This window comes from Vipera ursinii, assembly GCF_947247035.1.
Source record: "Vipera ursinii genome assembly, chromosome: 1".
Taxonomy (NCBI): domain Eukaryota; kingdom Metazoa; phylum Chordata; class Lepidosauria; order Squamata; family Viperidae; genus Vipera; species Vipera ursinii.
In genome coordinates this window covers 113,037,826-113,051,595 of record NC_139512.1, presented here as the reverse complement: position 1 = coordinate 113,051,595, position 13,770 = coordinate 113,037,826, and the positions used below count along the sequence as shown (strand labels likewise).

The window sequence follows — 13,770 nt, the reverse complement described above, 5'->3', positions numbered from 1 at the left end:
AGAAAGGCAGTGCCAAAGAATGTTCAAACTATCCCACCATTGCACTCGTTTGACATGCCAGTAAAGTTATGCTTAAAATCCTACAAGCTAGACTCCAGCAGTATGTGGATTGAGAACTACCAGAAGTACACGCAGGATTTCAAAGAGGCAGAGGAACTAGAGATCAAATTGCCAACATATGCTGGATCATGGAGAAAGCTAGGGAATTCCAGAAAAACATCTACTTCTGTGTGGATCACAACAAACTGTGGCAAGTTCTTAAAGAAATGGGTGTACCAGACCATCTTATTTGTCTCTTGAGAAACCTATTTGCAGGTCAAGAAGCAACAGTGAGAACTGGACACGGAACTACTGATTGGTTCAAAATTGTGAAACAAGTCCGCCAAGGCTGTATACTGTCACCCTGCCTGTTTAACTTATATGCAGAGCACATCATGAGAAAGGCAGGGCTAGATGAATCAAAAGTTGGAATTAAACTTGCCTGGAGAAATATCAACAACCTAAGATATGAAGATGATACTACTCTAATGGCAGAAAGTGAAGAGGAACTAAAGAGCCTCTTGTTATGAGTGAAGAAGGAGAGTGCAAAAGTTGGCTTAAAACTTAACATTAAGAAAACCAAGATCATGGCATCCAGCCCTCTCAATTCCTGGGAAATAGATGGGGAATAGTGACAGATTTTATTTTCCTGGGCTCCACAATCACCGCAGACGGGGACTGCAGCCAAGAAATTAAAAGACACTTGCTCCTCGGGAGTAGAGCCATGGCAAATCTAGACAGCACACTAAAAAGCAGAGACATCACCCTGCCAACAAAAGTGTGTATAGTCAAGGCTATGGTCTTCCCAGTTGCAATGTATGGCTGTGAAAGTTGGACCATAAGAAAGGCTGAGCGCCAAAGAATTGAGGCCTTTGAACTATGGCGCTGAAGAAGACTCCTGCGAGTCGCTTGTACTGCAAGGCGATCAAACCAGTCAGTCCTAGAGGAGATCAACCCTGACTGCTCTTTAGAAGGCTAGATCCTGAAGGTGAAACTCAAATACTTTGGGCACCTAATAAGAAGGAAGGACTCACTGGAGAAGAGCCTAAGGCTGGGAAAGATTGATGTCAAGAGAAGAAGGGGACGGCAGAGAATGAGGTGGCTGGATGGAGTTATTGAAGCAGTAGGCATGAGCCTAAATGGACTCCAGAAGATAGTAGAGTACAGGAAGGCCTGGAGGAACATTGTCCATGGGGTCGCGATGGGTCAGACACAACTTCACAACTAACAACAACAACAACTTAAAAGCATTTTAATAATTTAATGTATAGAAGTAATTGTGTGTGTTTGTGTGTGTGTGCATGTGTGTCTGTGTGTAAGTTCTTGTTCATTTTCTATTGTCCAGCAATGGCCTGTGCACTACTCTATTCATTACTGTGGCCTCTAAGCCCCATAAATAAATAAACTTAATAAATAAATTGTAGTCCCCCACAATTGGGAAATGTGCATACTTCATTTCCTGTCCTTATATACTGTCAAAGGCAAATCTCTATAATACCAGGATTTTTTCCCCACAATGTGCAACAATCCCAAAGGTGCTTTTTCAAAAGGGAACTTGACTTTGGTTTTCCTTGAAGACATCTTCAAGGAAAAACAATGTCCAGTTGCCTTTTGAAAAAGCACCTTTGGGACAAACATCTCCCTACATAAGGTCCAACAATGAAAAGGAGAGAGACAAACCAATTTAATATTACAGAAGAATTGTTTAGGTAAATTGCAACTACAATATTTCAGTTTGTTGTTATGCAAGTGCTATTCATCTTTCTAATCTGTTAATTTGAATGTTTGTCACTTCCCACCTAGTTGCCATTAAAATTATGTAAATATAATGTTGCAATAAATAGAATGGGATTGCTGTGTTAAGACTATGATCTTAAGACTGCAGGAATTTAGTTTCTTGTGATTGATTGTGTGTCAAGTGGCTTGGGGCCCAAGGGATTTACCATGTGCCCTAAATGGCTATGAAGCCTCCATGGATATTTGACTGGGAAAAACCTCACCTTCTTAATCACTTTACAATTTAGTTGCTTTACAACCAAAGGGATATTCTGAATAGGCATGAAGATCAAAGCCTATTGGTGAGTGCCTTCTTTTTGAAATTAAGAGGAAGCACTCACACCCCCCACTGTTTTAAAGGATTTAAAATTAAAAATGAAAAGCTGTGATTTAAGAAAGTTTCAAACAGAAAAAGGCGCCAGTGATTTTTAAAAAAAAAATACAAGGGATGATTTTTTTTCTCATGAAAATGCTTTGAAAATAGTATATTAATTAGACTAACAGATTGGACCTTCTTGGGAATGTTGATTGTTTATTTTTAAGAACAGTAGTAATTGGTAGTTTTTACAAAATAAGAAGATAAGATCAATATGAACCAGATTGTATGTTTGTAACTACTGAGAGCCAGTTGGGACTAAAGTGTTAAAAATAAAGAGAACCAAGAGAAAAAAAAGAAGTCTGTCTTTTACTTTCACTGTAATAATTGACATATTTTCAATTTTTCACCATGACAACAACAAGGAAAGCTGCCAAATTAGGAGAAGGATGCAGGGGCTCACTACAACAACTTACAGATAAAGGCATTTATTACAGAAATTCTTTGAAGAATGTGATAAAAAGAGGACTGCAATAATTAAAAAGGAAAGAGAAGTTTTTGCAGGGATGAAAGAAGATCTGAAATAATTTGAGAAGATTGAAGAATCTGTAGTGCAACTGACTGCAGACTTAAAACTAATTATTATCAAAGTGGAATTTTATAAAGATGAAATTATAAATAGATGGAGAGGGATTTGGACAATTTGGTGTTATTAGAATTAAGAGAAAAAGATGTTGCTTTATTGACTAATTATTACAAAACCTTCCATGATTTTGACTGAAGGGGTTGAAAATATTTTTACCGGATTTTATTCATGAAGGTCAATGAAAGTTTTACATAAAATATTACTATGAGATACTACAGTGTTAGAAATATTTTGATATTCTGGGATAGTTAGAACATCATAAACAAAAACAAGCCACATTGATGTTCTTAGATGCAGAGAAGGCCTTTGACAATTTGAACTGGATTTTTTTGTTTAGGGTTCTAGAACATATAAACTTTGGAAATAATTTTATCAAAAGGGTCCAGTCTGTGCCTGAAAATATCTTTATAGATCTCAGCTCAAGAAGCGTATCACACAAGAGAACTTGCAGGTAAAGGTGAATGGTTGATTTACTGATTTATTGGGAAACTGTCACAGGAAATTTAAAATCAAATTACGAGAACAGTTAATAATTAAAAGATACTGTTGTCAATGATTTTCCCCTTTGCGGTTATCTGAAAGATTTTAAATGGATAAAAATATTTTTGGTATGGAGCAACATAAGTAAGAATTTGAAATATGTATTTATGATGAACATGCCTTTGAAATTATATTGGTATGTATCTTTTCTTACTTCCTTGAAGTTTTGCCATTCTTTCAGGAAAATCATTCCTCTAAGAACCCAACTACAAATATTGCCAGATAGATAGTTGTATGTTTTGCTTTTCTTGATTAAATATACAACAAAAATGCCAAAACTGATGTCAGGACAGTTATGAGCAATTGATATATCCTAACGTAATTGAACAAAAACTAAATATCTGTATTTTCACAAGCATTTTTTTAGTTTCTGGGTCAAAAGAGACAATCTGCATGACTTTTGTTTTTACTTCAGCTTCACCTTTCAAAATTTAAATAAAATTGGTAAACATTTTAATTAATAATTATAAGATTCAAGTTAGCTCCAAATTAAGTCATTTGGAAACCAACTTGATATCCCTGGAACCACATTGAATGTAGTGTCCGTGTTAAGATATACTGCAGTTTTAACTGCTGTGGCATCATCACCTTTACAAAGGAACCCAAAAAATGAAATAAGAAGAAATATTTATCTAACATTTCCTGCATCTTCTATTGAACTTTTCTCAGATCTCTGCAAGTCCTGCAATGCTGCTTTCAACCCTGAGTTATAAATATTCTCCTCTATCATTAAACTAAAATTGAGGGAGAAGGCTGACCAATCTTTAGAATCTCTAGAACAAAACACCAGTCATAAATCCCAAGAAAACAAATCAAACAAAGAGATAGGGAGTGATGAGAAAAAAGAAAAACTCCAACAACAATCAGGAGATGCAAGAAACATACCCACTGACAGGCATAAAGGTCTTAAATGCTTATATACAAATGCTCAAAGCTTGGGGAACAAACAGGGTGAACTAGAAGCAATAGTACATGAGAGCAGGTATGACATAGTTGGCATTACAGAAACCTGGTGGGATGAAACCCATGACTGGAATATACTGACGGATGGATACAAATTGTTCAAAAGAAATAAATCTACAAAAAGAGGAGGGGGAGTTGCACTATATGTAAGAGAACACTACATATCTACAGAAATGCACACAGATAAAATCCCTCCAGAATGTATATGGGTCAATATAAAAGGGGGGGGAAGCAACATAGGCATAGGTGTTTAGTACAGTCCACCCAAACAATCAGAATGTATGTAGGAAGCATACCACAGTAGTAATGGGAGACTTCAACTATCCAGATATCAACTGGGAGACAAACTCTGCAGCGAGCGGGAGATCAAACACATTCCTAACCAGCCTAGCCGACAACTTTATCATCCAAAAGGTAGACGAGGGAACTAGAAGTAAAGCTATACTGGATTTAATCCTTACTAATCGAGAAGAAATGATAGAGGGAGTTGAAGTTGCCGGAAACTTGGGTGAAAGTGACCACATCATGCTGAAATTCAATATAATGCAAACACAAACAATAGAAAATAATCCAACCAGAGTCTTAAAATTCAAAAGAGATGATTTTAACAAACTCAGAGAGAACCTAGAAATAATTCGATGGACGAAAATCCTAAAGGGGAAAACAACCCAAGAAGCATGGGAAACACTGAGGAGTAGGATCATAGGGGCCCAGTCCAGCGCAATACCACTGAAAAAGAGATACAAGAAATTCAAGAGACAGCCAGAAAATGAAGACAAAATGGGAGAAATATGGAGTGGTTTCTTAGCATCTTAGGTATGTTTTGTATCTATTGATGTGGCCTAGTCTCATTCCCTAATCCAAATCTATTATAACAGCTATTAGGTTTATTTTTCTGATGATTGTAAAAGAGGCATGAAGTGTAAAAAACAGCAACAAAGCAATTCAATGAACATTTTTGAGAAGCCTGCATCTTTATGATGCATTCAAGACCCAAAAGCAGGAAAGAAAAAAATGTGCTGCTTGCAATGTTTATATTCATTAGGAAACATGCCAAAAGTTGAGCTGAGACCCAAAGTCTCTCCAAGCATTCTGTTTCATCCACAAATTACTTTAGGTTTACAATCCCTGAAGCCTGTCAGGTCTATTTCAGATCCATTCATGTCTCTTCACCCTTCTTTCCTTGTTGAAGGCAGACTTTAGAATTTGGTATTTTCTGTTCACAGTGATATGCTTTGAACCAGATTTCACCTGCAACCTTCAAGGAACTGGAAAAAAAACACACAAAGTAAGTCCTGCTACATTGCTATGAGAATTAAAACTTATTCAGAAAAAAATCATGCTTCTGATTCAAGCAGAGGATTGAATTCAGAACGAGTACAATACATTGAGGACAGAGTGAGCAGCACAAAAATCTCTCAGTGATTGCTACATCTTCTTTTAGGTATTTGATGTGACTTGACAGTTATGTCTAGTCTGCATTGATTCTTTATGGACTTATATATCATTATCATAAAGTAGCACTTTATCCAACCACCCAAATTGAAAGGTCATGATGATAGGGAGAAGGCAGACTCTGCTGATCTTCAGGAGGCCATTTGGGCATGTAATTTTCATACTAGCCATATGGAAATAGTTTGCCATTGCCTGTTTCTAGAAAGGGTGTTGTTGTTTTTTTGCAACTTTACAGTCTAGCTCAGCTGCTCCTAATCTTTTGGGCACCAGGGACTGGTTCCATGGTGAAAGGTTTTTCTGTGGATCGGAGGGGGCATGGTTTTACATGCTACCTGCATCTTGTGGATGGGGCTTTGGTTATTTGTGCAACCCAGTTGCTAGCATGCTCCAAACAGGTGCGGTCCATGGAAAGGGGTTTGGGGATTCTTGGTCTAGCTTACACCTTTTTCTTGATGGTTCCTATCAAAATACTACCAACTTAGATGCTGCTTATCCTTTTTCAAGATCACCCAAGTATTGTTGAGAGCTACCACATATGAAAGGCTCTTTGATGTTAACTGATAACTAATTTTTAATTATAACTAATTTTATGAAAGAAGCATGTAATAGAGCACATGCTTAATGATTAGCATTTCTCTTTTTCTGATACTTTTTTTTCTTAAAGGATCTACAAGTGAAATCTTTATTCTCATTAACAGTTTAATACTTTGCACAGCAGATCACTTTTGAAGCCTCTACCCAATGGACATAGTGTTCAGTTGACATCTTCACACTTATATACAGTATATGTCTATGTCATTGCAGTGTCTAGGGACACGGTGGCTCAGTGGGTTAGGACGTTGAGCTTGTCAATCAGATGGTCAGCAGTTTGGCGGGTCGAATCCCGAGTGCTGCGTAACAGAGTGAGCGCCTGTTACTCGTCCCAGCTTCTGCCAACCTAGCAGTTCGAAAGCATGTAAAAATGCAAGTAGAAAAATAGGGACCACTACGGTGGGAAGGTAACAGTGTTCCGTGTGCCTTTGGCATCTAGTCATGCCAGCCACATGACCACGGAGACGTCCTCGGACAAGCACTGGCTCTTCAGCTTTGAAACGGAGATGAGCACCGGCCCCTAGAGTTGGAAACGAGTAGCACGCATGTGCGGGGGAACCTTTACCTTTACCTTTTTATGTCATTGCAAGTTCACCTTTTCCATGTCCTTAAGAGAAAAACCATGCAGATTTGTCTGTGGAGATTCTCAGTCATCCAAGTCCTGGTTGTCCCAAAGGTACTTTTCAGGAGGCAACTGAACTTTCTTGTTTTTCTTTGAAAAAGTTGCACTTCTTATCTAAGAAGCTTCTTCAGCTCTGACTGGATGGTCAGAGGACTGGATCCTTCCATTCCACACCATCCAGTCAGAGCTGAAGAAGCTTCTTGGATGAGAAGTGAAACGTCTTCAAAGACAAATAAGAAAGTCCAGTTGCCTCCTGAAAAAGCACCTTTGGGACAACCATGCAGATTCTTCATTTGATTTGCTGTTTTGCTAACGTTTATATATGGAATGTTTTCTAGATGCCCAAATATTCTTCTCAGCTAATAGTCTTTGCAGTCTGATACTTACTGCACAATGTCAGCAAAGCCAGTGAAGAGGGATTTTGATTGATATCCAATACCATGTTTGGCACACATGGATTTCACCAAAGGAGTCACCTTCCAAAAGTTGTGCCGAGGCATCGTAGGGAAGAGACTATAGGCAGAAAGGAAGGCAGAGAATTATGATCCCTTTACTATCTTTTTGTTTTATATGAACTATGAAACAGTTTCTCACAGATACCTTAAAATCTTTCTCATTGCCCTAAATCTGTACTCACTGGTGCTCAATTTGAAAATTCAGGTGCCCCGTAAACCAGTCATTGAAAAACGATTGATTCACATTGCATGTTGCCTGAAGCTGGGAGAAGAGAGAAAGAGAGGTTTTAGTTCAGACATACAGTGAATGAAGGAAGAACAATTTTCAGGCAAATGTCCATGATTTATATTCATGTATGTTTGTATGTATATATCGGTATATAATTTGTATTTCTAGACAAATATATTGAATTTTTGAAGACTTAAATTATATTAAATACTCATTTGGTATCAAATCTGATAGTCCCCACTGTACAGTTTTGAAAACATGGAGAATTAAAATGTAATCTATTAATATGTTTATTTTCATTTTGTGAAACATTTCTTGTCAACAGTTACTTTCAATCTTCTCCTTGCTTATTCCAGACTGAACCAGGTTGTCTGGTAAGATTCAAACTAACAAGCCTCCTTTTTAAAAAAGAATGTCCTGATCTTGATGAAAACCTGATGCTGGGAATGGAAGAGGGAAATGATTTCTGTACTGGCCAGTTTTGCTTTGGTGCTGTTATCTTAAAAGGAGCCAAAAAATGTTATTTGTTCTGCTCATCTCATTTCCATGTTTATAAAGTCCAAACAACAGTGAGGGCAATCATAACCTGTAAGAAAAGGCATGGTGTTCCTAAATTTACCATTATATAGAAAAAGCACTGTCAAAAAAAAAATGAAAATAACTTTCAAAAATGAATATAGCTTTCACATGTGCAAATTATAGTTTGATGCTGTGATAATTGGATTATTATGGTTCTCTGAATTATTGTGCATACAATAAAATTACACAGAGAAGCTAACGTTTAATCATGTGCAGCCATCAATTTTATCTTTGAGATCTCTCTTACCTGTGTAGAGAACCAATCCAAGTTTTTATCGTGATCAATGTGCATAGGAATATGACTCATCTGTGATATCCATGTAAATAGGTTACTCTCAAGAACCCTGAGAGACAGAAATGAAGCAAGTCAGAAAGTGAAACTATATCTACACAAATCAACCATTAAATAGAACAATGGGACATTTTATTGGCTTGTTTGCTAGGCTTACAATGCAGATCATTCACTAGAGCAGGAGTCGCTGTCCCCTGGGCTGCGGGCCGATACTATTTCATGGCTTGCTGGGAACCAGACCAAGCAAGTGGCGTGTGAGAGTGCAAAGCTTCATTTGCATGAACCCATCCCCTGTCCCCCCACCGCCACTACTGCCACACAATCGCCAGCATCACCACTGGTCTGTACAGCCAAAGAGGTTGGGGGCTGCTGCACTAGACCTCATGGTGCCTTTTGGTGGAAACCAATACCTGTCCAACTGAAACAACCTGAATGACAATACAAGGCTTTAACAAGACTTTTGTTTGGACTTCCGGGTGGCAAGGCGTCGCCGGAGGCAGCCACTTCCAGGCTGTCAGCCCCGCGGCTCCGTAGAACTGCCAAAAACAGCACTGATCAGCTGTTTCGGTAGTTTGGAAGCCCCCTCCTCGGGAGAAGAGGAGGGGGTGAGTACCCAGGTAGGGGTAGAGCTCTCCGGGGCCGCCAGAACTGAAAGTTTTGGTGGCTGAAGGATTGAGCCCCCCCGAAGCCTGGGTTTGCTCCGGGCTGCGCGGTGTTTCTGCTCTGGATTTTTAGGAGCAGAACAGGGCGTTCGCAACCATCCCTGCCAGCAGGAAAGAATTTTGGAGGACGAGGATGCAGGCAGAGCAATACAGGAGATTCAGGTGAAAGTGGACTTTTGATCATTTGCTCAATGGACTTTGTAGACTTTGAAAGTGAAAGTGCGTAGTAGGAAATAGTGGGTGAAAATGGCGGCCAAATCTTCCAAAGTTCTTAGAAGCGCGGGGGCTTCCCTGGTGCAGCAGTCTTCGTTGCAAGCTTTATTGCCCCCTGCACCTGCACCTATGCCAGCCCTGACAGTTAAAGACTTACAGAATGTGATGCAAGAAGCTTTGGAAAAGCAATCGCAGCAAATAGCTGAGATTATAGATGAAAAGCTGGATGAGAAGTTAACAGAAAAGTTGGCTGAGGTTATGGATGAAAAGCTGGATGAGAAGCTAACAGAGATAAGGGCAGATATTTTACTTGCATTTCAAGGCATGGCTATATGTATTGAGCGTTTGGATGAAAGAGTGGAAGATCTCAGCCAAAGTAATATCAGATTGGATGCAAAAATTTCAGAGACTGAGAATGTAGTGGATAAAATCGACAGTGATTTGATCATGGTGCAGTATCATGAGATGGAGTTTGCTGTGAGGATCAGGGGCTTAAAAGAGAATCCCAAAGGAAATTTGAAGGAAATAGTCTCTGAGGCTTTGGAAGGGGTGCTGGGGCGGCCAGCAGATGGAATTGTGGAAGACATAGATAAAATTTTCCGTGTCAACTCGTGGATTGCAAGACAAAGGAAATTAAGGTTAAGGTTTATTCAATTTCAATTACCCAGAGATGTGGTGGTTTATTTTACAAAGAGAGCAATTAGAAATGAAGTTATTCAAGCCTCCTACAACACTAAATTGGTAATTGCTGAGCAAGAAGTTTTGGTCTTAAAAGAGATCCCTCCAAGAATCCTAAGGAGAAGAAAGGAGTTTGCTTTTTTAGCACAAGAGCTAAGGCGACGTGATATCAAGTTTAGATGGGAGATACCAGTGGGTATGGTGGTGATGCATGAAGGCACGAGACATCGTTTTACTACAGTGATGTAGGCACGTGATTTTTACAGCAATGTTTTAAAAGCAACCCCCATACCACTTTTGGAATCTACAAAGAAGAATGGCGAGGGAGAGCCTCAATTACGCAGTGAGAATTTACAAGGTGCCGAAGGAATAACGCAGACAAACACAGCAAGATTACTCAGTTGGATTATAAATCTTTTATTTTTATGGGAGACTGGAATGGTGTCTTGGATGTACAAATGGATAAGAGTGGTTCTTTTAGAAGTACTCCAAGCCATGCTAAACTGCCTAAATCCTTTTTTGAGATGAAGGATGATTTGGAGTTGCGAGATATTTGGAGAGAAAGGAATTTACAAGAAAAAGATTATACTTTTTTTTCTGATAGACACCAATCCTTTTCTAGGATTGATTTTATATTAACTACCAATGATTTCTTTTCTAGGATCAAGAAGATAAAGATCTGTCCAAGAACTATGTCTGATCATAGTCCAGTCTGGCTAGAGATTGATAAGGATAATAGAGATAGGCGCTCCTGGCGTCTAAATGAGAACCTGTTTAGAAATCAGGAAAATGTGGAAGAATGTAAAAAACAGATGAAGGTTTTTTTTTAAAATCAATATGAATAAGGGTACTTTTATGGACATGGTTTGAGATGCTAGTAAAGCTTATATGAGAGGTGTGTTAATATATTTGAATAACAAATATAGATGTAATTTGGAATTTAGGAGGAAAGAATTAGAGAATGAAATTAGGGAAAAAGAAAAGGCCTTAATTTTGAATCCATTGGATGTAAAAATTAAAGAAATTATTAATTTACTAAGGGGACAGTTTGATAAGTTGATGGCTGATCAGGTGGCAACTAATCTACAGTTTGTTAGACATAACACTTTTTGTAATGCTAATAAACCAGGTAGATGGTTAGCTTATTTGTTAAGGAAGAAGCAAAGGGCTTCTAATATAGATAAAATAGAACACAAGGGTAAGGTAGTGTATCAACAGAATTTTATTAAGGAAACTTTTGTTGATTTTTATTCTAAGTTATATACCAGAGACAAGATTAGCGAGACAGATATTGATGCATATCTGAGGAATGCTAGTATTCTGGTTCTTACACAAGAACAAAAGGAAGAGATGAATCAATTGATAACTGAGGAAGAAATTTTTTTAGCAATTAAACAATTGAAAGTGAGCAAAGCGCCAGGGACGGATGGGTTGACTGCGGTGTATTATAAAAATTTACAGTTTGAGATGATAAAGCCATTAAGGGAATTGTTTCAGACAATTCAAATGGGAGGAGGGGTGCCTCCGTCTTGGAGAACTGCTTTTATTTCTTTGATTCCGAAGGAAGATCAGGATGTTACCCAAGCAAGAAATTATAGACCAATATCACTTTTGAATACGGACTACAAGATATTTGCTAAGGTGTTAGCTAACAGATTAATGAGGGTACTGCAACAGGTAATTCATGGTTACCAAACTGGGTTTATAAGTGGTAGACAAATGAAAAATAACGTGAGGCATATAGTCGACTTGTTGGAATTTTTGGAAAGAAACAACCAGATCTCTGCAGCGCTGATTTTTTTGGATGCTGAAAAAGCCTTTGATCAATTGGATTGGAAATTCTTGATGAAAGTATTAGATAAAATGAATTTTGGGGATAAATTTTTACAACCAATTAGGGCATTATATCAAAAGCAAACAGCCCGTATAATAGTAAATAATAGTTTGACTGAAGTATGTAATATTGAAAAGGGCACAAGGCAGGGGTGTCTGTTGTCACCTCTATTATTTGTTTTAACATTGGAGATATTATTTATTAAAATATGGGATTCGGAAAAAATTAAGGGAATTCAAATAATTTAATTTAATTTAATTTATTAATATTTCTATACCGCCCTTCTCCCGGAGGACTCAGGGCGGTGTACAGGGCAAGAATAAAACACAGAAATTTACAAAAACTAAAAGATAATTAAATACATGCCCAATTAAAATACAATTAATACATAGTAAAAAAACCCCAATAAAAATAATAAAAAACCCCACCAATCCCCCCTCAGGCCAGGCTGGCTTGCTCGAACAAGTATGTTTTCAGATCGCGGCAAAAGGAGCGCAGATCAGGCGCCATCCGGAGCTCAACCGGTAACTGGTTCCATAGCTCCGGGGCGCCCACAGAGAAGGATCTCCCCCTGGGGGCCACCAGTCGGCATTCTCTGACCGGTGGCACCCTGAGGAGGCCCTCTCTGTGGGAACGCACAGGGCGCAGGGAGCTTGATGCTGGCAGCAGATGTTCCCTGAGGTACTCCGGCCCCATGCCATAAGAGATCAGGATTATAGATTGAGGGCGTTTGCAGATGATCTGGTTGTTACAGTGACCCAGCCAGAAAATTCTATTGTAGAATTGATGGAGATAATAATGCAATATGGGAGAGTTTCTGGATTCAAGGTTAATATACAAAAAACTAAAATGTTGTCTAAGAATATGACAGTACTACAAAAGGCTGTTTTAGAAGGGTTAACTGGATTTGAAATTGTTAAAAGGGTTAAATATTTGGGGGTATATTTGTCATCTTCAAATGCAAAGTTATATAAAAATAATTATGAAAAGTTATGGGGAAAAGTTCAAAAAGAATTGGATAGTTGGGAAAAATTACAATTGTCTCTACTGGGAAGAATTGCAGCAGTGAAAATGAATGTCTTGCCGAAATTTTTATTTTTATTTCAAATGATACCCATTCTTAAAAAGGATTCAAACTTGGAGGAATGGCAAAAGGGTATCAATAAATTTGTTTGGGCAGGGAAAAGGCCATGAGTCAATTTAAGATCATGCAGGATACGTGTGAGAGAGGTGGTCTCAAAATGCCTAATTTTAAATTGTACTATGAAGCTGCTGCGTTGTCAGCGATAAGTGATTGGATTAATTTAACACAAGGGAGATTATTAAATCTTGAAGGTCATGATTTGTTATTTGGCTGGCATGCATATTTATTGTATGATAAGAAGGTGGATAATGTGTTTAAGGTGCATATTTTAAGATATGCTCTGTTGCGAGTTTGGAAAAAGTATAGACACAAGTTAAATTATAAGATACCTTTATGGGCAATACCAAAACACGCAATAGAAAATATAAATGTTGGGTTCAAACATGATGTGACTACGTATAAGGAAATTTTAAGTTTGGAAAGGAATGTATGGCATTTGAAGCCGTATAATCTCTTACGAGGAGAAAAGATTGTTCAAACTTGGTTTCAGTATGGGCAATTACAGGCCAGGTGGAAAGAAGATCAGAAAATTGGTTTTTCAATGACTGATGAAAATTTGGTAAAGCAAATTAGAAATCAGGGCCAAGCACATATTAAACGGATATATCTGGCACTGATAGAAATTGATTCAGAGACAGAACTTGTTAAAGATTGTATGATAAAGTGGGCTCAGAATTTTCAAGAAGTTATTACAATGGATACTTGGGAAAAAATTTGGGTGAGAAATGTAAAATTT

The 13,770-nt window shown here is 38.0% G+C and overlaps 1 protein-coding gene across 1 annotated transcript in view; it reads right to left on the bottom strand.

Annotated features, from left to right (window-relative positions):
* Positions 1-5,439: 5,439 nt before the first annotated feature.
* Positions 5,440-13,770, bottom strand: part of LOC310631683 (acyl-CoA (8-3)-desaturase-like) — a gene marked incomplete at both ends in the record, with an annotated part of 53,991 nt that continues 45,660 nt past the window's right edge. Inside the window, 4 exons of the mRNA XM_083348339.1 lie at positions 5,440-5,548; positions 7,336-7,461; positions 7,586-7,665; positions 8,459-8,555. Coding sequence (XP_083204465.1) covers positions 5,440-5,548; positions 7,336-7,461; positions 7,586-7,665; positions 8,459-8,555 — 412 coding nt within the window. The remainder of the gene's footprint in view (positions 5,549-7,335; positions 7,462-7,585; positions 7,666-8,458; positions 8,556-13,770) is intronic.